Source organism: Platalea leucorodia (genome assembly GCF_965183815.1).
Source record: "Platalea leucorodia genome assembly, chromosome: 8".
Lineage (NCBI taxonomy): Eukaryota > Metazoa > Chordata > Aves > Pelecaniformes > Threskiornithidae > Platalea > Platalea leucorodia.
Genome location: NC_138830.1, coordinates 34,720,165 through 34,746,030, shown reverse-complemented (window position 1 = coordinate 34,746,030; position 25,866 = coordinate 34,720,165). Strand labels below are relative to the sequence as shown.

The 25,866-nt window shown below is 44.1% G+C and overlaps 1 protein-coding gene across 2 annotated transcripts; it reads left to right on the top strand.

Moving 5' to 3' along the window:
* Positions 1–122: 122 nt before the first annotated feature.
* CENPT (centromere protein T) lies at positions 123–21,156 on the top strand. Of its 2 annotated transcripts, XM_082320016.1 has the most exons (14): positions 123–215; positions 865–991; positions 1,566–1,659; positions 3,717–3,850; positions 5,284–5,317; positions 6,524–6,666; positions 7,123–7,551; positions 9,262–9,468; positions 12,340–12,516; positions 13,250–13,450; positions 15,547–15,676; positions 17,860–18,024; positions 18,818–18,922; positions 20,740–21,156. In XM_082320016.1, the coding sequence occupies exons 1-14, from the start codon at positions 141–143 to the stop codon at positions 20,861–20,863; spliced, it is 2,145 nt and encodes a 714-aa protein (XP_082176142.1). In that variant the 5' UTR covers positions 123–140; the 3' UTR covers positions 20,864–21,156. The 2 variants fall into 2 exon arrangements, with proteins under 2 accessions (XP_082176142.1, XP_082176143.1); XM_082320017.1 differs by lacking the exon at positions 9,262–9,468 and having other exon boundaries at positions 20,740–21,155.
* Positions 21,157–25,866: the final 4,710 nt, after the last annotated feature.

Sequence of the window (25,866 nt, the reverse complement as noted above, 5' to 3'; positions counted from 1 at the left end):
CGCCGACTACCGCGCCCAGGGGGCGCCGGGGCGCCACGCCCCCTCCTGCAGGCTCCACCCCTCCCGTGGGGCGCCGCGCGGGGGACCTCGCGAGAGCAGGCCATCTCGCGAGGGGGCCGGCGGCGCGGCCGTTACCCGCCATGGCCGACAGCCGCCCGCCGCCCCGCCGCGGGGTCAGGCGTAGCGGCCGCCACGCAGCCCCGGCCGCGGCGAAGGTGGTGGAACGGGGTCCGGCGGCCCCGCCGCGGGGTGGGCGGGAGGGGAGGCGAGGCGAGGCGAGGCGAGGCGAGGCGGGGAGAGGCGCTGTTGGGACCGGCCGGCCCGCGGGGCTCGCCCGGCGCTGTCCGCCCCTTCCCGCTCGGTGTGAGGGGAGAAGCGAGGCCCTTGGAGCAAGGAGCAAAGGACGCTGCCTTGCCCTTGTTCTCCTTTAAACGTGGAAAATGGGCTGAAACGCCTGAATTTCTCGCTCGCTGAACAGCCAGGTCACCGGCGTGGGCAGGGCCGTTGCAGCCTTGCACCTCGGTTCTGTTTTTCTTCTGTTCCCCCTTTTTGCGTTGCTTTAGGTCAGGGCTGTGACGGGTGAAGGGCCTGAGTCCCTCGGGCTTTTGTCTGCGATAAGACTTGTGCGTTGAAACCCGCCTTGATGACAGACAGTTGTGAATTGTCTTCTGCCCAAAAACGAAGTCCCAGCATTGTTAGAAGGCAAACGGGCACGATTTTTAGGGGGGAATTTGGAAAATATTTCATGTTAGCTAGCTCAGACTTTTATTAGAAGACAGACGATGAATGTTTTTGATGTTAAGATTCATCTTTAATGATGAAAATACGATTTTTGAATTGCATGTCTCTGATTTCTCTCTTTAGACTGTATCTGATTCAGGAAAGGAGAAGAATTCTGGCAGAAGCACCTTGCTGAAGCGGAGACCAACTGTGTTCCCCGATCCTGACAATGACACGCCACGGATTATGCTCAAGAGAATCATCCGGACCCGTAAGTATCTTTTTTCAGGAAAACAGCACAGAAGGACGATGTTTTGGTGTAGTTGAGGACAGGAGGTGTTCTTTTGTAGTGTGTTATTCTTACTGTGTTACATGGAAGAGAAATCCAGACCATTGTATGACCGATTTATGTAAAAAAGGAGGAATCGCTGTAGTGGCAGCTGAACAAGGTCATGCAATACAGACCAGGTCTTACATTGATGAAAACATACTCTTGAAAATCTTCTTCACTCAGCCGTCTTATCCTGGTGAGCAAGCATGTAATCTTTGTGCTGCCTTTAGCTGTAGGATCACGTGTAAATTATAGAGGCATGTGCTGTTGCCAACCTCAGCTCAGCTCTGCTGCAGTATGTGGAACCCCCATGCTGCTATTTGCCACTGTTGGCTTTGTCATTGTATGTGCCAGCCTTCCTAGGAGTAGAAGCCAAATAGTTTTCACCGGGTCTTTGTTTTAACCTGTTAATAAATGTAATTTACGGAATGTAGTGTAGATTTGAGGCTCTGCTGTATTTTGGCATTCTTGCTGGATTGCATTGTGAAAAGGAAGTGTTTTGGTTTCTTGGCAGAACCACAAGTTTCACCTCTAGCACCTCAGATATCCAAACATGAAGAAACAGAAGAAGCTCGATCAGAACTCCCATCTAAGAGGGTTTCCAGCATGTAAGTAATATTTGTGGTTTTTTACACTACCAGGTACAGCTGCAGTTCCTATGATGGGATTGGGGAGCAGGATTTCTTCTGTTTCAGTGATCAGAATTGTGTTCTGTCAGGTGGAATTTTCAAAAATACTTCTTTGGCGTTAAAAGTTGCATAGGAGTCACTAGGACTGGGGAACTGAATAGTAAATACTTCAGGCTTGTGCTTAGTCCCCCTTCTTAAATCCAGACTCTTAGTACCTTTTTGCAGTGGAACTGCTGGATACAATAAGTCTCCTGATGGAAGCCTACTTTTCTTAGTTGTCTGTGACAGATGCTAAAATACAAGTTCTTGGATCTCTCCAAGGCTACGGGCCGTGTGCTGGCCATGCTCAGGTGTAATGAGTGACTGCTGTGGCTTGTATTCAGAATGCAGGCTGCTGTAGCTTTTTATGGTTTTACTGCTTCTTGGTTGTCCTTGTTTTGGGCTGCTAGGGGTTACTGCCTTTCTATAGAGTGGTTTGGAGGTGAGGTTTGCCTGAGGCTCAGCTGCTTTTATTCTTGTTTAGCTTCCATTAATATTTTAAGTTAATAGGCCTGACTGAGAGGCTGAAGTGTGGTTTGTTTCCTTCCACTTTCCTATGAAATAGAAGAAAACTAGTAGTGGCGGTAGGTCTTAATTTGCTTTAGCCATTTTTTTCACAACACTTACGTGTGTTTTTGCTTACTGCAAAATAGGATAGACAGTTCTAAATAATGTGATTTCTTTTGATTTGTCTTTAGAACTAAACTTTTTGCATTGACTGTAAGCAGCCTTAAACAGCTCATCTAAAGTATTAGGTAACATGTCTTTCTGATCTTTTTAATAGAGGAAGGAAAACCTGAGTTTTCTGTAAGTGTGGTAGCTTCATGGTTTTGTTTGTTTTTTCTAAATTAAAAAAGATGAGCAGTATTATTTTAATTCCTTCTTGATTTTGCTTGTTGTAGTTCTTTAACATCTCTGAATGTGCTTCTCATCAGCCTGTCTTAAATGAAACGATCAGATGGTTGGATCTTTGTAGGGTTTTATACTCCATATGTTAGCTAGTTGTTGAAGTTAAACAGGTATAGACTTATAAAAAATATTTTTAAATTTTTAAGTCTTTTTTTTTTTTTAAATTCCCTCAGAACCTGCCTTCAGTTGATGTGAACTTTCTTGAACTTGGAGAGGCACTGCTTTCCCTAGTTGTAATAGCATCTTCCAGGATAGATGCAAAAAATGAGCAGTCTTTTTTTCCCCGTCACTTTACATTTGATCCCCTTTACAAGCCAGTTAATTCTAATGCTTAGGCTTACATTATGCTCATAATACAGTAATGAAACTTAGCCACCTTTCTGACTGGTAGGGAATGTATTTTCTAAGAGGGAAAGACCCATAAACGTGATCGCCTTATCATTCTTGCTACATTGAGGCCATTTTTGTTGAGGCAAAGGATACAGAATGCTACATCTGCTGAATGCGGGCTCTTGGCTGGGGAAGGACACGCTCTGCTCTAGTTCTGCAGGACAGCGTGGAGTGCTGGCAGCAGCTCACTGCCTGAATGAGAGGGGTTTCTTTGAACTCCTCAGTAAAGGGGGAAAACAACTCAGAAACTTACTTTCTGATCCTGATCCAGTGCCTGACTGGGATATTACAAGTCTGTTCCGTGTACCAGCTTTGTGATATCTAACATTGTTTCACGATGATGGCTTTTTTCATTGACACCATAATGACTGACAAACCTAATTGCTGTTGTGTGCTGTTAGGAGAAGAGAGCTATGGAGCTTGTTGGAAGCCCAAGCTTTTACTCCAGTCTGACCTTTCTCAGCCCTGTTGTTTTGAATATACACTCAAATTTTCATTCTCTTACTTTGTGAAGTTTACTTTGATTTAGTAGGAGGGAAGGATGCTTTCCTGCATTTGCTGAGCTGATCACTGATTAGGTCCTTCTGCTGCAACAAGAACAAATAATTTCTATTTGTTTTTCACTGACATTACAGAGACCTTTATAAGGTAGCTAAGAAGCTAAAGTCTTGTGTTAAAGGCTTGGTTTGTATTGGTAGGGGGGAAATGCAACTGCCAGACCTTGTTCCTGAGGACACATCTGTCACCACATTCCATATGACAAAGAAGAGAAAGAAACTCAGCATTTCTGAATTTGAGAGAGCAGCAGACAAACGACTTCCTGAGAACCAAGGTAAGGCCACAGTCAAAAATGACCTTGTTCAGCGCTGTGTTTGCTGTCAATTGATTTTCATCTGCCGCAGTTTAGTTCTTAGTAATTTCTCAGCTGGGCAGTTGTACATTTGGAAGCAAGGCTGCGGTATCTTGTGCAAAGGGGATAGCAGAGAAGGTAAAAGCCCCTCCTATGAAATTTAAAAAGAGCCTTTTTGAGCTGAGTTACAGGCTCTGCGCTGACTGTTATATACTTCTTGACTATTTTTCCAACTTGATGCTCTTTGAGCTTTGAAGTGTCTCCAAAAGAAGGAATCCCTGTCTTCTCCTCAGTTCCAGAAACTTGAAAATAGAACAAGCTGCATACTTTTTGTTGCATTTATGTCAAATAAGTTATAAAGTTCCTGATTGAGGTAAAAGGGTCTTGTAGTTTTATAAAAGAAATAATATTTTATGTTGGAATAAATCTTCCCTTTAAACATAAATTTGCAAATTTGGTAAATATAACTTTCATTTTGGTTGCAGTTTAACAGAGGCAGATAAAACACATCACCTTGGTTTACATGCCCTATTGGCACAGCAATGGGAGTAGAACTCAAGGGTGGGATTCAGCTCCAAATTACAGACACCTGTACCTCAGCTCTGAATTATAGACACTCTATGTCTCTGTGTACACTAGGTAACTGAAGTCCTCCTAAAGTTTAGGGGATATCTAGTCAGTGGAGTCTGGAGGGTGATTCAGCTCACCCTAAAGTAGATGCCTACATTTGATTAATTGTATTTGGATATTTTAATCTGGAGCTGAATCCCACCCTGACTCACCTGTAGTAACAAAATTGACTTGTCTGTCTTTAGCCTGATACCTCATCTGAACATGTTCTGATAAGATGCGGGCAGCCCTGTAAAAGCAGAGGGGGCATGCTCTAGTATTTTCTAGTATGAGCATGATTATGTCACTGCTCTCCAGATCTGCTTTTGGATTGTTAGGACTTTGTGAGTAGAACAGGTTTGAGTTACAGTTTCACCAATAATCCATGGAGTAGCTATCTGTATTTCTAAAGCTTCCAGATGCTTCAGTGTTTGGGAGGTAGAGAGTTGCTGAAGGGTTGTTGTGACTGAGGCCCTAGCCTATCTTACTATTAATGTGGAAAGATTGATATTATTGAGTGTGAGGGCATGTGCCATATTTAAATTACATTTGAAATAACTGTTTCATTACCCTTTCAGAAATTGCTTATTAGAATTCTAACACGCAGTTCTGAAATGCAGACAAGAAATTGTAAAGTGAACCTGTCATCTAATTCTCTTCTCACCAAAATGTAACTTTTGAGGATTGTAGCATAACTGGGTCTAGAATGAGGAAGATCCATTGGGGTGTTCCTGTAGTCTGTTGTGTAGAGGGTAATTTCTCAGCTAGCGTGATTTCTCAACTAATGTGTCACCAACTTTTTCTAGCTCAGTCCACGTTGGACAGCACTACTTTGGCTCGGTGAGTTTAAACTAAAATGTCTTAACTTCTGACTGTCTTAACTATAGCTGCCTTGATTCATCACCCCTGTAGTTGTGATGAACGGTATAGATAGCTGGGTTCATGATTAAGACCTGTGTTAGTAATAACACAATCATCTCCCACTCTGGTGATGGAATTTGAAGGTGTCACACCACATACCTTGTGATTTTCAGAAATTGTGGCTCTGCACTCTATGCCCGGGTTGGTCTAGCTTGTATTGCTATTGCTCCTCTTTTTGCCTATTAGGATCATTCCATTTTTCCTTTCATTCTCATGTTTCCAACAGTAAATCAGTACACATTATACCTTGCCTGATAATTGATGACCTTAGGATATTATCTCATCCTGTTAATTGACTCATCACATCAGTTACATCTATGCAGTCGTTAGTCCAACTTTCCTGGACTTTAAAGGCTTTTTAGCAAGTCAAAGAACTTACTTTCCTGTGTTGCCCTTGTACTTTGCTAATGGTCCTAGCCATAATTAGCAATTTATTTCACCTTTCTCACTGCAGCCCTTGCTCATGGTCCCGTGCAAGGTGATTCATAGGGCTGCATTCTGTACTTCCTCCGTCTGAATCCTCTGAATCCCCTTTTTGATTGGGCTACCTAGGACAGGAGGTAGCTGAGCATGGCCAGTCTCTTTAGGGTGCAAAATATGAACATTGAGATACACCTTTTCCCACTCTTTGCATGTTGCTATCTTAGCTCCCATCTCAAAAAAGTTAACAGTGTGTTGGTAGCTGTACTTTGCTGTGAATAGATACTATAAGCGGCTTTTTAGACTTGTTCTGAAGACGTCCTGCCACCCTGCTGTCATCTAGAGGACACCTTTACTCTCAAACATGTGTTTTCCCTTTTTTTTTTTTTTTTTGTTATTTAAAATTTTTAGAATTCCTGAACCTTTTGTCAGATACATTGTTGCAGCCCTCTCGAGGTAGGAAGCTGTAAAGCAGTCTGTTTCCTGATCTCTGTGATACATATCCTGATGTTAGATGGTACCATGAAATTAAACTATTTGTTTAAAGTAGACTGGCATGTAATCTTCAAGTTTTTTGGGAGGAAATTCCTCCTAGCTAAGGGATTTGTGAAATGTCTCATTGTTAGTGGCACCATGTCTGTAATCTGAGGGTAAAAGGGGAGTGTGTAAGTTTGGAAAACTACTTCTTCCCTCCTCTTTCTGCAGATCTCTTCGCATGTCTCTTGGTTCCTTGATCCCACCAGAGACTATTGAAAAGAGAGGCTTGCTCCGGAGGCCAAAAAATCGCAAAGCTATTGACATGGAAGCTTTTGAAGGCGGAGTGGAACAGAACATGCTGAAGAGAAAAGGTTTCTTCTGTGTTGTTACTTCAGTTTTGGGAGGGAGGGCCTTACGTAAGGTGGCTTTTAGAAGCAGTTGCTGAAGTGTGGTCTGTATTTTAGGATTTAAAGGCTACTAGCACGTTCGCAGAAGTCCAGTGTAATTTGGGAGGCAAGATTAGAATGAGGCTCTGCATCTGTAGTTGCTTTGATTCTATGCACTTAAATATGCGCTTCAGCCAGTTTGGTGATTTATACCATGGGCATTGTTTGGGATCATGTTCGTAACTGTGGAGATGGTTTGGTAGAGAAAGTTAGGGGCACTGAAGTGTGGTGATACAGTTTCAGTGTTTGATCTGTGGAGGATGAATAAAATTTGGCTGAATGACCTAAATTTGAATTATGCAAGTCCTGGTAATAAATGTGTGTCCCTATGACCTTGAACATTTTTCACATAAAACTTGTCTTAAAACTTTATCTAAACAGCACAGAACTATCTTGTGGACTCACAAACAGCATCTGGGATTCGAACAGCCATGCTGACAAGTGATGCAGAAATCATGCTGAGTAACACGGAGCTCTTTGTTCAGCCTCAGTTTGATGAACAGAGCCAAAATAAGCTTTCTGCTCTTGAACCGCAGCTATCAGATTCAAAAACTTCAGCACAGAGAAGCAAGATTTCTGATGCAGCTCAAGAGGAAGCAAGGCTGGTGGATCTGGTATCCAGTGTGGGCACAAATGAGGGAAGGATCCAAAGATATTCTGAGGACTTAATCCTTAATCGTGAGCATATTGACAGAATGACTTGTATATCTCCAAAAACACCTGCAAACCAGCAAGAAAATAAGCAAGATCATTCCCAGCAGAGTAACCCAATGGAGCAGCTTTCTGTTTCAGAAGAGGCGGTGGTTGGCAGTGAGTACTATGGGTTAGGACTTGGGGCTTAGCAGGTATTTATTATCTGAAATGACAGAATGGTTGAAGTAGGAAGGGACCTCTGGAGGTCATCTTCTCCAATCCCCCTGGTCAAGCAAGGCCACCTATAGCAGGTTGCCCAGGACCGTGTCCAGGCACTTTTTACATGCCTCCAAGGATGGTGACTGCAAACTCTGGGCAACCTGTTCCGGTGCTCAGTCACCCTCAGAGTGAAAAAGTGTTTCCTTATGTTCAGACAGAGCCTCTTGTGTTCCCGTTTGTGCCCGTTGCCTCTTGTCCTGGCACTGGTCAGCACTAAAAAGAGCCTGGCTCCATCTGCTTTACACCCTCCCTTCAGATACTTGCGTATATTGATGAGATCCCCCTGACCCTTCTCTTCTCCAGGCTGAACAGTCCCAGCTCTTTCAGCCTTTGCTCCTAGAAGAGATGCTCCAGTCCCTTAATTGTCCTGGCGGCCCTTTGCTGGACTCTCTCCAGTATGTCCATCTCTCTTTTCTACTGGGGAGCCCAGGAGTGGACGCTGTAAATTGGTCACAAACATGGTGAGATAAGGAGAAAATGTGTAGGAGCTGTAGACAGAGTTAGGAGGAGTCTCAGGAGGTTACTAGTCTACAGCTTTACCCCGGTAAGGTCATTTATATGTCACAGCTAACCTCTTTTCTTTCTCCAGCACCTTAAAAATCCCTTGGACAGAGGTAGTCACCGCCCTGGTCACTCTGTACCAATGCTTTGCAAGTTGTATCACTTGCCAGTTTTTCCCTGGTGTCTGGTATCTCTCTTCTGCATTCATTTCCCTGTAAATACCTTGTCCCGGCTGTGTAAATGGGAGCACATTTTCCCCATATTGCATAGACCAGGCCCCAGGGCATGGTTGTAACCCTAAAATCTTCTGCTTAGTGACCCTGAGGCAGCTAGCCAGGACAGTATCTGCTGTAATAAATAGGTTCGTGCAGTTCTTCAATCAAAACTCCTTATGCTTTCCATGAAGTATGGACAGCTAATGTTTCTTTTTCATTTAGTTTTTTTTATGATCCTTTGTCAAAAGGGCCACAGAAATGGTATTTAAAGAATGGTTGGTGTATTCAGTACTGCTCAAGCCAGGGGAGGAGTTCTTGCCATGGAAAGCGTAGAAATTAATTAATGCCTGGTGTCCTGGTGGACAATACTCTGCTTCTGGAGGGTTGTCTGTGGCAAGCTTGGTTAGAAAAGTTGTTTTGAAAGAACAAGGGAAGAGATGAACAGGAAAAAAAAAGGTTAGTTGTTTTGAAGAGTCCAATGGTAGGCACTTTTAGGACAAATGGGTAGATAACACAGAGGAAAGTGTGGAGGACATGGAATAGGGGACTGGATCAAATGAGAGGAGGAGGAGTGGGAGCAAGAGCGTATCTTAAAGATGCTGGAGTTTGTAAGGCATTAATGTCAAATGTTAATGGTTACGTAGTTCTACTGTTTTACCAAAGGTAGCTGATGTCAGTGTTGCTCCTCAGTGTGAACTGAAAAATAGTTGCAAGGACTTTTCCAACTGGTTCTTAAGATACAATGTGAACTCCCTAAACTGTTTAAGTAAAGGGAGAGCTTTACTCTTTCATGTTTATTCCTCTCTCTGCTTGGTTGGTGTTTTACTTACCAGGAAAGCTAAAAGAAAATTTAAAAAGATACTGGGGGCACATTAATGCTCTCAATTTCTAGCTGTTAATAGATGGAGCTCCTCTTTGCCATCCAGAAGTCCAAGTAAATATTTGGGATCCCCAGTCACTCTAAAGCCTAAGAGATCTTTCAGCACGTCTTTGAGAGAAGTTGTGTCCCATATAATTGAAGACCTAGATGTAAGTGATGCAGAAGAAGAGATGGCTAATACAGTGAACGAAGTGGAACAGGAAGAGATTTTCAGAGAGGGTAAGAAGTACTTTTGGTGTTGCAAGGGAATGGGGTACTTTAGTCTGATTAAAACCAAGAGTTTTTCAGGTGACTTGCAGGGTAAAGTAAGACTTTATTGTGCAGTAGATGCTGGAGATCATTTAATTCAAGTCATATCAAAGACACTGCAAGCATTTCCAGACAAGCTTTCTAAAAGAAGGCTTTGACTTGCTCACGTGCTTTCTTGTCAGCGTTTGCCTTATTCACAGTGACTGCAAATGGAATAAATTTTCATATTTTTTGGTAGGTTCATAGTGCTGCTCGTCTTCCCATAGGAAAGATGAATAGTTCCCTCTTGGCAAGAAATATGTCTGGCTAATCATTCTTTTTGTTTGTATACATTTTAGTGTTTTACTGTATTTATTTAAGCCATGTTGGCCATTATCTTTCTCCAGTGCTAACCAGCATCTTTTTCTCTTAAGACGAGGGCTTGAAGGTTGCCCCCCCCCATTAAGTAATAAAGATTGTCACTAGTAGGTTGGGATAAAGATTGTCACTAGTAGGTTGGGTCTTAATACCTCCTTGTTTCTGGAAGAGAGCAAGTCATGCAAGTTGCCTGCTTTCACGAGCATGTTGTCAGATCTTTCCGAAATCCTTTTGCCTTAGAATAAGACAGTAAAAACTCTGCACAGATGCTGAGGTTGGCAGGTGTTACCCAGTCATTACATAAAGCTTTGGGTACCCGTGGACGCAAATTCCTGTGTTTTGTTGAATTTCATTTTCCAGACTACAGTTTAGGATCCATTTTAAGTCTTTCCCATTGTTCCTTTGACAATATCTGGAAATGGGAGAAGACCATTGCAAACGTGGGTCTAGGTTTCCCTAGGCTTAATTATATGTCTGAAGTTTCATATGAATTACGTTATGGCAGTGTGGAAACTGAACAGTCTACAGCAGTAGCAGTTTTGTTATTGGAATTTTAAACTGAATCCTTGCAGTTCGCATAAGTAACTGCTTGCACTTACCAAAACATATCAGCAAAATTAGTTATATTGCCTTTTTGTCACGATAATACAGCCTTTTGTTTTAAACAGTTTTTCTAGAGTAGTTCATTAAGGTAGTAGATATTCTGCACCTCTAAATTTACAGTTGCGTAAGGTTGGCATCCTTTAATCTTTCTTGATTCTTTTGTCCTGTTGTGTTTTTACTTGGGTGCAGCTGTGGAGTGTGATGTTTAAATGGGATGTGGCTCTTGAGATTGATGAAAGTCAGCTCAGAATTGTTACAGTTCTGTGAACACCAGCTCCAAGCTTGGGGAACGGTCAGAAAAGCAAATAACATGCAAAAATTATTATGAAAAGAAGAGATGACAAAACGTCACTGTGCTGCTATGGAAATGATTGTCATGCTCACCTTTTGAATACTGCGTGCAGTACTAACCTCTCCATCTCTAAATAGATTTAACAGAACTAGAGGAGGTGCGGAGAAAAACAGTTTTACCATTAATGATAATCAAATGTATGGAGCAGTTTCTGTACATTGAATGACTTAAGATAAGGACTGCTCAGCCTGGAAAAAAGACAATTGCTGTGAGAGTGAAATACAAGAAGTTTAAAAAGAAAAGCCTTGAGCACCACGGAGGAGATGATTCAGCAAACAAATTGAAACAAACAGCTCCCTGATCTGTTAGTGCAGAACCTAGAGAGGAGCGACTGGCACTAACCGCTGGCAGGTTATGCCAAACTACAGGAGGTATTGCTACTAGCAATGGGTGAAGAAATCACTAAAAAGTAAGACTTGAATGTGTCAATAGCATCTGGTACTCCGCTGTTAAAGTACTGTATCCCAGCAAGGATCCAGTAGTGTGGGAGATTCACTGGTGCCTGTCTGCCTTAGGCAGTCTTAATGTAGGGTTGAACTTCTGTCTTCTCCTCACAAAGCTAGTTAATATTTTACTTAACTCTAGACAAGATTTTGCCCTGTGTTGGTGTAGGGAGCCCCGTGTTCTGGTTAGTGAGATTGGTATTACTGATTTTTGTACCACCTTTGGCCAGATTTCCTTGTCCCCTTCACTGGGGCTTGGTGCTCCCAAGACCTTGACGCTTGTACTTTTGAGTGTGAAAACTCCCAGTCACTGGAGAGGATGGTAAAAATCCACTTCTACAGCTTCTGGTTCTGATCTCAGCCAAGATTTGCAAACCCTTCAGCAGGTGACAGTACTATGAGAGTTCCTAGTAAGATTTCTCCAAATAATTACTTGTGTGGGTTTCTGAGCTACATGGTAACAGGCGTGCACTATAGATTTAGTGTGTAGGGAAAAGGAGTACTTAAGTACTCTTCAGTACTTTGGTAGCTACTTCAGTAGCTGAAGCTTTTAAAGACATGCAAATCACATGCCCATTTATTTCTCCTCATCCTGCCTGCTAGAGGCTTGTCTGGGATGGTTAAAACCACTGCTAGGTGCTCTCCTCTTTGTAGTGCAATGTGTCTCTTCCAAATTTGTTTATTCGGAAAAACTGAGGAAATGGGGAGGAGAATCTGAGCACAAACTCCACCTACTGTTAGATTTAAAGGAAAACAAATTGGCCTTTCACACAATTGCCAAAAGTGAGAATAGACATAGAGATGGCAGATCTCGAGGAGCTCTGCATACTGATAAGTAAAATTCCTTCGTTGGGATCTGACGTGCGCACTAATTAGGTGGCTGTAGAGCAAACACAGGAGAAGTTGTGCATTTTTCAGCTCTAAACTTTTGGAAGGGAACTGCATCTGCTTCTCTTATTTATAGCTTATGGCTATTGCTGAGTTTACTTATCATGAGTAAATTTTAGCGGTTGTTAAACTGTATGCTGGTGGTTGATTGGGGTTTTTTTTTGTAGGTAAGACTGATGATAGAATTTCCTATTTTAGATGCAGAGCATCATGCGAATGCTGGATATTCTGAACATCTGGAGAAGAAACTGACCAAAAAAGCAGAATCGCAGATAACTACAGCACAGGATGCTAGAGTCAGAACAGAAATGGCCCCTTCAGAAGAAGGGGGAATAGCAGAAGGCAGTGTTGAACACCAAGGCTCTCCTGAAGCTGGTGAGGACAACCTCTGATACTGAAGACTGTCTCTAATGCCAAAGATCTCTCATGCTGTATTATTGGCATCAGTGCTGGGAGCAAGTCTTAACTCTCTTTCCATTCTGGAATCTGGGCTAGATACTGGGAAAATATCAAACTAATGTTGGCATATTAAGCTGAAAGACCACATTCTGCTCAAATGGAAACCAAAATTGCATTGGCAATAGTGTTTAGAAATATATAATTGCAGAAGGCATCTTTTAATTAAAATTTACTAGTGGAAGTTCCAGAATCAGGCAAAGATTGATTAAAATTTGGAGACCTACTGAGTGTGTTGGCCCATCAGGGTCTCCCACGTTACTTTTCCTGAATTGCAGGGTCTCCTGTGTTCAACATGCTGCACTAAGGCTTTGGTAAGACTTCTTTTGAGATAAAAGTTCTTATTAAAGGAAGCTCATTTAAAAGGAGCTCAGATAAAAATTTCACTCAAATCTCATGGGCTTCTCTACCAAGTGCTATTTTTTTGTGTGACCTCTGCACATCTAGATGTAGCAGAGGAAAAAGTTGAGGATTCATCAGTGCTTTAGCTTATCTAGCTTAGTGTATTGACACCCTAATCCTTAAAGATAGGAATATAATAGGTGGCAACATTGCCAGGAATGGAAACTTGGGTTCCATTCTTATGAGTGCTCTGAAATTTTGGCTATGATACTTGTTTCAGTGGTGTATTTTTCCTGTTTTGGAAATCTAGAACGTGAGATTGCCAAAGATACTGGAGTTGGAAGTCTGGGCAGGCATTCTGCTTTTTCCTCCTCTGAAAAATCGGGGACGAAGCCATTAAAGGAAGCTGTTGAACAAGCAGGTGAACTAGAGGACCAGGCTATTATGGTAGAATTGGATGATCCAGAAGAGGAGCCTACTGAGGATGAAGCTGAAGACCCTGAGAGTCAAGGTAAGAAAACTATTGCAGCAGTAGCAGAAAGTAGTTGGAGAAATTTTTCCCTGTTACCTCTCGATAGATTGAGAAACAACATAGGTTAATAACGTTATTAACTGTTTAGTCCATCAGATAGTTCAGGGGAAGCTGTTGGCTGCTATTCCTAGGGTCACATTGTTACTGGCTCATTAGGTGCTTCAGGAACTGAGATCATGGTGAAGGTAATGGAAGTGCACAAATAGACAAAACTGAGTGCAGAGTGGTTTTATACAGTGACATAGGGATATCCTCCATTTTTATTCTTCCTTCCTTCCTGACTCCGAACTTCATGCTGCCGTTTTAATGTCTTAGCATTGAACTGCTGTTTCCACAGCCAATTACATGACTCCAGACTTGAAACCTACTTTAGAACCCCATATTTTGTACCTGTAGTTACAGATTTCCTTTCCAGTTAACCAAAAGAGTAGGCTGGCTTTCCAGAAAGCTGAAAGGAAGTGTCTGTTTCTAAACAGTTCTTCAGACACTGCATCAGTCTGCTCTGTTGTCCCAAGAGCGCTTATGCCTTTTGGAACGACATCTACATCAGACTGAGTTCTCTTCAATCAAGGCCACGTTTGAGAATGCCCAGAGTGTGTTTTAGTGGTGTCTTTTGGGACTGGTTTTAAAGTCTTTCAAAGCACAATACACCCTGAAGTAAAAAAAAAAACGGAACTAAGGACATCCTAAAAGAATCCAGTTGCCAGGATTTGAGGCATTGTGGGGAAATACAGCTGTAATGAGAACATCAATGCCTGTATGTATTTGTGCAGTGTGGAAGGCACAAAGACGACTGTTGAACTGGTACACTTTTGCCAAAAGGAAAGCTGTAGGTGTTCTTAGGGTGTCTACAGGTGTGTCAATATACTTATCTTTAACACAGCTGTATGAAGAGATGGAAAAGTCTTAATGAAGGGATCTCTGCTGATAGGGTGGGACAGTAAGAGTAGCATCTTACAGGTCTCATTGGACAAGGAGAGGAATAAAAGCAGGAAGATGAAAAATTATGCACTCTTGTCATAAAACTTACCTTGGAAACCTCAGCATAACTAGTCTTTTCCCCTGCATCCTGCTCCCTGTCCCTCCAGCACACAGAAATGTTTCTTCAGAAGAAGCTAGTGTGAGGAACCACAGTAGTTCACCCAGCCCTGCTTTCTCAGAGAGGCTCCTGCCCCTTTGAGTTGTGGAGTTTAAGTAGTACTTGAGGCCTCTAGTAGTTGGGCTTGTCTTCTACAATGGGACAGGTGTCTTAGCTCTTAGGGAGGGTTGCAAAGTTGACGCCATTACCAGACATGCTGGATTCTTGGGCTGCACTCAGCTTGCAAGGGAAACTGGCAGGCAAGAAGCCCTCCATGACCACTCCTCTTCTAGACAGGAAGCCGCTCAGCATTTCAGTTCTGTTAACATTGTTTTCTTTCCTGCTCTTGCTTGTTGAGAAGTGAAGTTGTTCAACAGTGAAGTTAGAGGATGCAGATTAGACTTGGGGGAAACTGATATGGGTAGTTCACAGCAAAGAGGAGGTGAGGTACTGACTATAACCTGAGCCTTAGCTGGAGGGAATTTATGAAAATCTGTGAATATGGGAGATGCTCATAGACTGACCCTTGTAATGTGATTTTGTTGGTCTGCTCGTCCCTGTGTTCAGGAGAATTTGCCGCTGATTTAGCAGGATGGCAATGAGGTAGCTTGCAGACTTTGAAGTTCTCTCTGGGAAAAGAGGCTGCAGCTTCTTGGCAGCCGAAGTCGACCCTGCCATCAGCCCCTGCAGCCTGGCCCCAAATGTGCGTTTCTACACGCTGCCCAGCCTGCTGGCCCAGCATGGGGGCTGATGGGCCGGACCTGACATGAAGGAAGCCACCAGCCTGTGTGGCAGGAGGCAGGGTGGGTGGCATTGCTGTAGCCAGCAGCCACGCTGGTTCAGGGTGCCATGGAGCCATACCCTGAGTGCAGGCAGCGTGGCACTGGACCAGATGTGTGGAAATCTGGCTGGGCTTCTGTCTGCTGCTGCAGCACTGCTTGCTGCAGGAACTCTGAAAATAAGAGTTCAGTTCCTCAAGTACTTTTTTTTGCCCTAGAGGTTTCCATGAAGACGCCCACGTTTGTCCGTGCTGCAGCCTACAAGCCACTGCTGTCAACTCCACGTCCTGCAAAACCTGCCGCTCCCAAGTTGTCAACTCCACATCCCACAAAACCTGCTGCTCCCAAGTAAGTATAAGTCACCTTCAGCAGTGGCCTGGTAGAAGTGTGTCTGGGGGGTGTAAGTGCCAGGGGGAGAGAGCTGAGCCCAGCTTTGTCAGTTGTTTTGTGCTCTGTCAGCTGTAGCAGGGAGTAAGGAGTCCTGAAGTCTTTAGTTCATTCACTGCTTCAGCAGTTGAATAAAGAGTTCTAGCAAGTGAATGTCAGTACTCTCCCAGAGCAGATCTGGTGCCTCAGGTCTTTCCAGTGAATGTTCTTGTAATATTTTCTTCTGCTGAAGGCCAAAACCTTTTCCTAGGAGTTTTTCAACTACTAAGCTACCCTGGAGCCATAGACTCCAGTAGGGGATGCAGAGGCCCTTGCAGAACAGCGGGAATTACAGATTGTGTTACATTGATCACACGAAATGACATATTTGTATTGACCTTAGAAACCTAAAGCTGTATGCCATGTGCTGAGTATAAAATGAAGCTTGCCTAGGGGCAGAAAGTGAACCTGTCCTCTGCATTACTCCAAATAAATTAACGTTTGTCACCCTCTTAACTAGAAATTTGGTGAAGCCCTGTGCTTCATCAGAACCAGTAACACTGGGTCCCAGGGAACAGGAGGAATTTTCTAGCCCATGACTCTAGGTTTTTGTTTATTGAAGCAATAAACAATAAAACCAAATTCTTGTGCCCTTTACTGCTGTGAATAGAGATGAATGATGCTTACAGAAGGTGCCGGATGATTGCTCTAGTCACGAATAGTAAAATATATTTATAAAATACAAAAAGAAGTCTTTGATGCTCTGCTGAAGTGGAACTGAATGAATGCAGATTTGCTTTGGGATTTTGCACTGGGAATTCTTTTGTAGAGAGTGCTAGTCCTCATTGGCAAAAAAAGTCCATGTATTTGGATGCACATTCTTTATTGGAATTTCTGGATGTTAATAGACTGACAGATTTTCAGGTTTTCAAGCTGTACTGAGATAACAGATGATCGTAATTACAGGTTCAGAGCCTAGACTGCAGAAAGTTGTTGCACAAAAAATGCACAGTTTGTTTGCACTTTATGTAATGCAGTCTGACCCTGAGTTGACCTGCTTGCTTCCTGAGATAGCAATGCATGTGAGAGCCACGGTTGAGGCATTCTGCTATAAAATAATCTCTTTATACTGGTACAATTCTACTGTGATCAACTATACCAGATTAGGGCCACAGAACTTTTCATTCAAAAACACCAAAGTCTCATATAGTCACTAAACTTCAATTTTGCCCTGATCTTGTGAACCAAACATTCATATATAATCATTCACAAATGGGTAAACTGAGGCATAGAAACAGTAACCAGGATGACTTAAATAATGGCTGGGTTTTTTTCTCACTGCTACGCGTACTTCATCTCTGGGGCTGATCTCTTCCAGCTGCCCCTGAGGTTCTGACAGAGAAACGTGCAGGTGGGTTGGAGAGAGAATGAAATGAGACATGCACTCTGTCTGTGGGTTTTGCATGCGTTAGCCTGAGATTCCAGGTCTTTTCTGTTGTTTTCCATTTGTCTACCGGGTGAATCCAGGGATTTCACTTCTCCTTTTCATGTTACAATTTTTCCTCTTTAGAATGGAAAACAGTAGTAGTTTCCTTTGGGACTTACAGTCTTGTTTAAGGAAAAAAACCGAACGAAACAAACCCCTAAAAACTCCACTAAACAAACTGTTCATAATAGTTTAAAAATTGGTGTGGGCATCTGTTCTGTGGAAGGAGATTGAATCAAGAGAGGAGCTTCTGGTGAGTCTTGTCCACAGACAAAAATTGTTGCGTATACCCTGCAGATGAGACTCTGCTGTCTGCAGATAGAGAGGCAGCCTGTGGATGCATCAAACTTTGTGCATTCCTGGAGAGTGAAAACTACAGGGATGCAGTGAAAACTGCATTTATGTATTGGAGAGAACTATAGTTTGCTGATTAATTGTTATGCTAGCATGCTTATCTCCGAAAAATTGAGCCTGGATTGCTTGTCCCAAGGTCATAATGCCATGTGAATTTCGTGGGCATGAGGGATTTGAAGGATTGGGAGGGAGAAAGAATTAAGAGCTTGAGGTAGCTCTTGCCCCTTCCAATTCAGCATAAGGTTTGCCCAAGCTCAGCCTGGTATTCTCTGCCTCTCCCCCGTGTTTGTTCATTTGATGTGTGAATTTTCAATTTCCCTCAAAGGTCTCCCCTGCAGATGCTGCGAGCTAAGCCAGTTCCAAAGAGCTCGGGAGCGTCACGGAGGAAAACGCGTGAGCCTGAAGTAGCAAGTAGTTTGATAAAGAAGATATTTAGCCATTATGTGAAAATGCCAGTGGCCAGAGATGCAATTAAAATTGTTGAAAAATGGTAAGCAGCAATGAACTGCTCCTCTTCCCACTCTTTTTAGTCTTTTTTTTCATTCTTTTCTCTCCTGAAATAACAAACCTGTCAGGAGTGCTGCTGACAAGCTGACAGCCCTCCCTATTCAGCTGGGGAGAGTCACGGGAGGTCTGATTAAAAGGAGGACAGAAATGTGCTAGGTGCTTTTGGCCACTGTGGGGGTATCTGTGACCAACGCAACCTTGCAGGAGCTTCTGGGTTTTGTCTCAACCGGTACAGATTCACATTCACAATCTGCTCTAGCTAATAGCACACTAATATCATTGGCACTCTCTGTGAGCGGGATAGCTCTGGAGAACGGTCAGCGTGCCGGGCAAGGTGAAGCTGTTGCAGCTGTGCACTTACTGTTCAATATGTCTGAATTCAGGTTTCTCAGCTTTTTGAAACCATAGACCATGTTACCTTCATGAGTAAAATCTGCAGAATGTTTGAACAGTGTCACCATAAGAGCTGTGATTGTCTACTCAGTCCTCAGTGCTGATTTTTCACTTGTGTTAACCGCTGTTCTTACATGCATGGGAATTTTGGGAAAGGTTCCAGTTGTCAAACGTGCAGCTGTTTCACAGCTATCTTGGCTGTGAAGTTCCAGGGAGCCCAGGCTGAGAAGCCATACTTTGTTCCATGGGCTGGAGAGGAGCTTCTCCCACAGTTTTCCCTGGCAGGCTGTGACCTGCACAGCGAGCAGCTGTAGTGCATCTTGCCCTATAGAAGTTCACACACTCCACAGCCTGATTTATTTCTCTCCTCAATCCTACTTCAGCTCTGAGAGATACTTCAAGCAGCTGAGCAACGATCTGGAAGCTTACAGCAAGCATGCAGGGAGGAAGACAGTGGAGATGGCTGACCTGGAAGTCCTCATGAGAAGGTAAAGGGAGAGTCATTATTAACCTGTAGTAGTGTTCAGTGGTGCTTTGATAGCTCCGTAAGACTGTCCTTGCCAGGGTGTGCACTAGCAGTAAGTATTTCCATGGTTAAGTGTGGTATCTTGTGATTTAATGTGCATGATGCCACTTGGCCTTCTGTCCCAGGAGGGCACTCGTGGACTTGGGTTTTTCTGCTCCACAATGAAGGTGGTGGAGGGGCAAGAGGAAGTAGCGAGGAGTTGGGAGTGCAGGAGGAGTCTGAAGAACAAGTAGCAAGAGGAGGGGAATGTGTGGAAAGGTGAGGCAGTTGTAGCTGGGAAATGAGTGGTGTCAGTAGAAAAAGCAGAGTAACAGTAAGTGTGAGGCTGGGCTGTGCTGTTTGCATCCCTGAGCGATCTCTTTGCTCAAAGTGATTGCAACTGAAATAGCGTGTTTTCACATGCCCTGCTCTGTGTTTTGGTGACTTGCTCTTCCAAACAAAATCCTGCTCTTCCTGCTTCTGCAAAAGCTGATACTAAGGGTTCAAACTGTCAGTTCCTCGCCAGAGCAGGAAAAGGAGCCTCCAGCCTGGCAGGCCAGGGCTGGCCTCTCCTAACAACTGTGTTCCCCTTCGTGCTGCCCCTTCGAGACCCCGCAGAGGGGCAGGCTGGCCAGCAGCCTGGATGAACTGTTCTCAGAGCCTCTCCGCTGCTGCTCTTTCCTGTGGGCTCCCTCAGTTCCCCTGTCTCATGACTGAATTTACTTTGTCCTGTGACCAAAATGCAAGGGATTTGTTCTGTGCTTGGGAGCCCTCTGTAGAACTCTGTGGGGCCTGAAACAAATTCATCGCTCCTCATTTGAAGTCATCACTCCAAGTTGTTATTCCTTGTCTCCACTGGGAGAGTTTCAGATGTGATGCTAAAGTCATCTGAGGGATTTTGCGGGCACGTCTGATTAAAGGCATTGGCTTTGCATGGGCCTGTGTAGATGGAGCTGGTGCTGCTGCTTGAATAATCTGTTGCTGTCCTTGTCCAGAGATTGTCATTTTCCCACCTGACAGGTGTTGCTGAAATTAGTTTGAAGAGGCTGAGAGGTGCAATGGTTTAGTTGGCCAGGTTTGAGGATTCTGTACACTTGGTGTTGTACCTTTTTCTAGATGTCTTTATGCCTTTCCACTGCCTCATAAAGGGATCAGGAATTGTTGCTGGTTTGTGAATAAGAACAGTATTTCTATTTCTTCCACAAGGAAAGCATGAATAAATGCTGCTTTTTTTTCTCTCTACAAGACTAGGAGATGCTGATTTTTTCAGGCCAATCAGCTAAATGGTGTACTAGAAAACTGCATGGCCTGCACAGGTGGAAAATGCCAACCACCTCTGAATTGTGAATGTAAAAAAAACTGCTGGGTAATGAGCTATTTGCTTCTGTTACATAATTGTGTGCATGTCTTTAAATGGCAAAATTTATCCTGTGGCACATAGATTGTGAATTTAAAAAGCAATGAGCTTATACTTTGGTATAGATCAATATGCTGACTCTCACTGTGATAAACACATACCTCTGTGGGAGGCTGGTCTGCAGTAACCCTCTTGGTCCACTTCCATGTTGAGGCAAGCCTGGTGCCTGCACCGTACGCAGGACCTAGTACATCACCCGAGAAAGTTGCCTGCAAATAGAAGTCTATAGCTTTTCTGTCACAAGCAGCCACAGCATTTCAGCTATTAAATGCAAAAATGTCACTGCAAGAAAACTTTAAAAACTTTACTCTGACGTTAAGTCTGAGTGGAAACACTTTTTGCTAACAATTCTCTGTTCTTCTCTGCTCTCTTTTTGAACAAAGACAAGGGCTGGTGACAGACAAGATGCCGTTGCATGTGCTGATAGAGCGTTACCTCCCTCTGGAGTACAGGAAGCTCCTGATTCCGGTTGCTGTAAGTGGAAATAAAGTGATCCCCTGCAAATGAACGTGCCCCTCTGGCAGCAGTGGCTCCTGTGGGTGGGAAGATGGCTGCTCGCAGAGGCTGGCTGTAGGTTGTTCCGTGTAACTGCTCCGTGTGCCGGTTTTCCGCCAGTAACTAGTGGGGCAATAAACGATCGACGTTCTCCTGAACTGATGCAGGTTGTGCTGTGGCTGTCATGCCAGCCTGCTGGATCTCACCAACTATTATGACAAGTACTTTGACTATCCTGAATTTTTTATTTTACCTTTGAATACTTGTACAGCTCTGATAAATAAAATACTGTATGTATCCTGCGTGACACAAATGCTGCTTATTCCAGTAAGCTGAAAGGCTACTGCATTGTGTTGTTCAAAATGCTCCTAATAGACATTTAGCTGTGTTGATGCTCTTCATACTAAGTAGTTGTTTGCTCGAAGGAGAAAAGTTAGACTGCCTTATGGAAAGAAGCAGATCCTTGTTACAGCTGTGTATTTTTGTAGAGCAGGGGCTTTCAAACTTGGAATCTTGTCCCCTTTTGCAAGTCTAGTCTAGTCTACTCTGTCAACAGTAGATTATAACCCATCTGTGATCACAGCTGTTTACTGATGTAAATTGAAATGGGAAAATATACTTCATATTTAATATATATATCTCGTGGAAAATTAGTAAGCAATAATTTAAGACCATTTGAGAGGTGAAATTTTCTGGTGTGCACATGGTAGATGAAAGACTGAGAGAGATTGATTCAGATGGGCTTAATTTTGTGTATTTGGTTTATGTGGGAAGGTTTTGGTAGTGGGGTGGGAGGTGGGTGCTGCAGAAACCAGGACCCACCCCCATGTCAGAGCCAGCTCCAGAATGGACTCACTGCTGGCCAAAGCTGAGCCCATCAGTGACTCTGGTGGTGCCTCTGGTAATGTATTTAAGAAAAGGTAAAAATCATAAAATCATTAAGGTTGGAAAAGACCCTTAAGATCATTGAGTCCAACTGTTAACCTATCACTGCCAAGTCCACCACTAAACCATGTCCGCGAGCACCACATCTACCCATCTTTTAAATACCTCCAGGGATGGAGACTCAACCACTTCCCTGGGCAGCCTGTTCCAATGCCTGACTACCCTTTCAGTGAAGAAATTTTTCCTAATATCCAACCTAAACTTCCCCTGGCGCAGCTTGAGGCCGTTTCCTCTTGTCCTATCGCTTGTTACTTGGCAGAAGAGACCGACCCCCACCTCGCTACAACCTCCTTTCAGGTAGTTGTACAGAGCAATAAGGTCTCCCCTCAGCCTCCTCCAGGCTAAACAACCCCAGTTCCCTCAGCTGCTCCTCATAAGACTTGTTCTCCAGACCCTTCATCAGCCTCGTTGCCCTTCTTTGGACATGCTCCAGCACCTCAATGTCCTTCTTGTAGCGAGGGGCCCAAAACTGAACACAGTACTCGAGGTGCGGCCTCACCAGTGCCGAGTACAGGGGCGCTATGTACCCCTGCGCAGTGTACCTGTGCAGCAGGTGTGGGAGGGAGGAGTAAGAAGAAAAATGTGAGAGAAACAATCCTGCAGACACCAAGGTCGGTGAAGAAAGAGATGCTGGAGCAGAGATTCCCCTGCAGCCCGTGGAGGAGACCATGGGGAAGCAGGTTGTCCCCATGCAGCCCATGGAGGACCCCATGCTGCAGCAGGTGGATGTGCCCTGCAGGAAGCTGCAGCCTGTGGAGAGGAGCCCACGCAGGAGCAGGTTTGCTGGCAGGGACCCATGGGGGACCCACGCTGGAGCAGTTCTTGAAGGACTGTATCCCACGGGAGGGACCCCACACTGGGGCAGGGGAAGACTGTGAGGAAGGAGCAGCAGAGATGAAGTGTTATGGATTGACTGAAATCCCCCTTTCTCTGTGCACTGCTTGGCGGGGAGGAGATAGTTGGGCCTGGGAAGAAGGAGGGGTGGGGGGAAGATCTTTTTAGTTTTGTCTCTGCTTCTCACTATTCTAATCTATTTTTAATTGGCAGTTAATTAATCTTCCCCAAGTCAAGTCTGTTTTGACCTTTCCGGTAATTGGTGAGTGATCTCCCTGTCTTTATCTTAACCCATGAGCTTTTTTATTTTATTTCCTTCCCATCCTGTTGAGGAGGGGGAGCAAGAGAGCGGCTGGGTGGGTGACTGGCAGCCAGCTATGGTCAAACCACCCCATTGCAGGTGGCGTAACCACACAGCTGAAGGCTGCGCTTCCACAGCTGTTTTCTGCCAGCCCTGGTGCTGTCCTCTGTCTGTGTACAGAAACGTACCTGGAAAGTCACCGAGGAGGCAGGCAGTGCCAGAAGCTGCTCTGTGAAGCGGGGTCCAGCTCCGAGAGCTGCGGTTTGCTCTGCGGAGGTCAGCCCGCTCGTGGGTCACAGTATCGTTGTGTGCTGGCATCCCACGTCATGATCCAAAGCTGCAAGATCCAAGCAGTGACTCTGTGTAACAAGTGCAAATCAATCCTCTGCGTGTTCAACACACCTGCGTGGTTTCTGCTGCTCCACTCCCTGTGTCAGCCATGGTGCCACTTGGCTTCCCACCTGTGGTTTCATACAGGCGGCTGCTGCACAGAGGAGCTGGTCCGCACTGCGCTCCCTTGTGTTCCTCAGGCAGGGAAAACAATAAAAGCAAAATTCTTGTGTATGGTTTTACTGCTTACAGTGAACATAAAGCACACCAGGAATGAGGTCAGCCACAGCAGAGGATTTCAGGCGCAAAGGACTGTGAGTTTGTAAAACAATTCACAAGTTGGGAAAGAATGATGCCTGTCACACATACCGTTTTTGGAGGGATGGATATGGATATGAAACTTTCTCTCACATGTTTTTCTTCAGCGTCTTTCCAGGGAGTCAGTCAAACTGCTAGCATGGTTTCCTTTTATTTAGCTAGCCTGTAATGCCCAAGGTAAGACACTGTGCTGATTTAATTTCTGAGAAAAATTAATAGATGTTATTTTTTCCGCCTAATTCTTAGCATCTCTCTCTTGAACTTGAAAACCTTGACCCTTTAAATTGATTAATTTGACTTAGACTTGAGTCTTTAAATTGATTAATTAGTTTCCAGATGTCTGTGAAGAAGGGATGGCTCAAGGCTGCTGCTTTGGAGTCCCAAACAGGACAGAGCAGGGCTGAGCGTGGTCAGCACGCCCAGTCGGGTAAGTCAGAGCTCAGCGCAAACGTCGTCTCACTGGTGGCTCTTCTGAGGCTGCTGGGGCGGGACAGTCTGCGCAGGCTCTGACGGCACCGGTGCAGCCGCTCTGGTGGTCACGCTGGATGCCTGCCACCCTCTAGTTGTTTTTCCCCATCCTAAGCCTGTCCTAAATCCCACTGCAAGTATGGATCCTTGTCTCTGGATTAAGCTGTGTGGGCAGTGTCGTTTCCCAAAACTACAGCCAAATGGCGCAGTTAATAAGGACTCCTGGAAATCCAGCCCAGCTCTTGGCAGCAACGCTTGCAAGTTAAACAGGTTTTGCACAACACTAAAGGAAATAATGACCAATATAGCTAAAATCTTTTTGGCAGGCAATACCAATACAAAGGTCAGTCATTTTTCAAGTGTTTGTTTTTTTTTTAAGTAATTCCATTAATATAACAAAGGGGATTTTTTGCAATATTAAAAAGGAAACAGCTTTGTTGTTTTAACAAACATATTGCAAAACTTGCACTCTTTCTTAAAATATATTTTCTGCCATTATGGGACTTTTCGATGGCTGGGAATGTTGTGAGAGGGAGAGCTAAGATTCCCCATCTGGTCTTTCTCTTCTGTTGAGATGTGTTCAGCATCTAGTTGCAGTAAAGTCAGGGCTAACTAAAATCAAGATTTTTAGGGACACATTGTTCAAGTCCTAACAATGTAACTGGAAGGGCAAAAGAAAGAGATACCTGGCACTATAAACAGCAGTTAACTTTCTGGGATCTGAAGTGCTCAGGATGAAGCAAAAACAAGTGATTCCTGTTCTCTGTAGCCCAATGTTCCCTATTAGGGGCTTTCTTGAAAAGCTTTGCAAATTTGATGTTCATCTATCAGACACTTTCTCTGTGTTGAAGTTCCCTGTTCTTTTTAGATATACTGAATTTTGCCATATTACAACTCCTCCTTTCAGACTGCCCCTAGAGATACCTGCAGTAAGACATTTGGGTTCTAGCTAGATGATGCATCTCCCTTTCAATCCTTTTATCATTCCTTTCCTGGTATTTTGCAATTTGTACTGAAGGTGCTCAGCACCAAATTCAGTACTCGAGGCAGAAATCCCAACGGCCTCATACCTCTGGGTGGTACTCTGCCACACAGCCTGTGATGCCTTTCCAGTTTACAAATGCAATCAGTTTTTGCAAGATGCCTTCCTTTGTTAGGAAATCTTCTGATTTCAGCTTCCCTCTTTCTACTTTTCAAACTAAGTTGCGAAAAAAAAACAGGTTTTGTTTCTTGGGTTTGCTTCACTTAATTGGCAAAACCATAGCAGAGCTGCTTTCCTATGGGGTTTTTCTTTCAAGAACCCTTATTCCTCTCCTTGGAGAGGGCTATGTACTGGATAGAGAGGACACTAAGGAACAGGAAAGATTTAATTGATGCCAGTGGTTGGAAAGGCAGTAACCAGAATTATAGAATCATTTAGGTTGGAAAAGACCTTTAAGATCAAGTTGAACCGTTAACCTGGCACTGCCAAGTCCACCACTAAACCATGTCCCTAAGCACCACACCTACCCGTCTTTTAAATATCTCTGGGGATGGAGACTCAACCACTTCCCTGGGCAGCCTGTTCCAATGCCTGACTACCCTTTTGGTGAAGAAGCTTTTCCTAATATCCAATCTAAACCTCCCCTGGCGCACCTTGAGGCTGTTTCCTCTTGTTCTATTGCTTGTCACTTGGCAGAAGAGACTGACCCCCACCTCACTACAACCTCCTTTCAGGTAGTTGTACAGAGCAATAAGGTCTCCCCTCAGCCCCCTCTTTTCCAGGCTAAACAACCCCAGCTCCCTCAGCCGCTCCTCATAAGACTTGTTCTCCAGACCC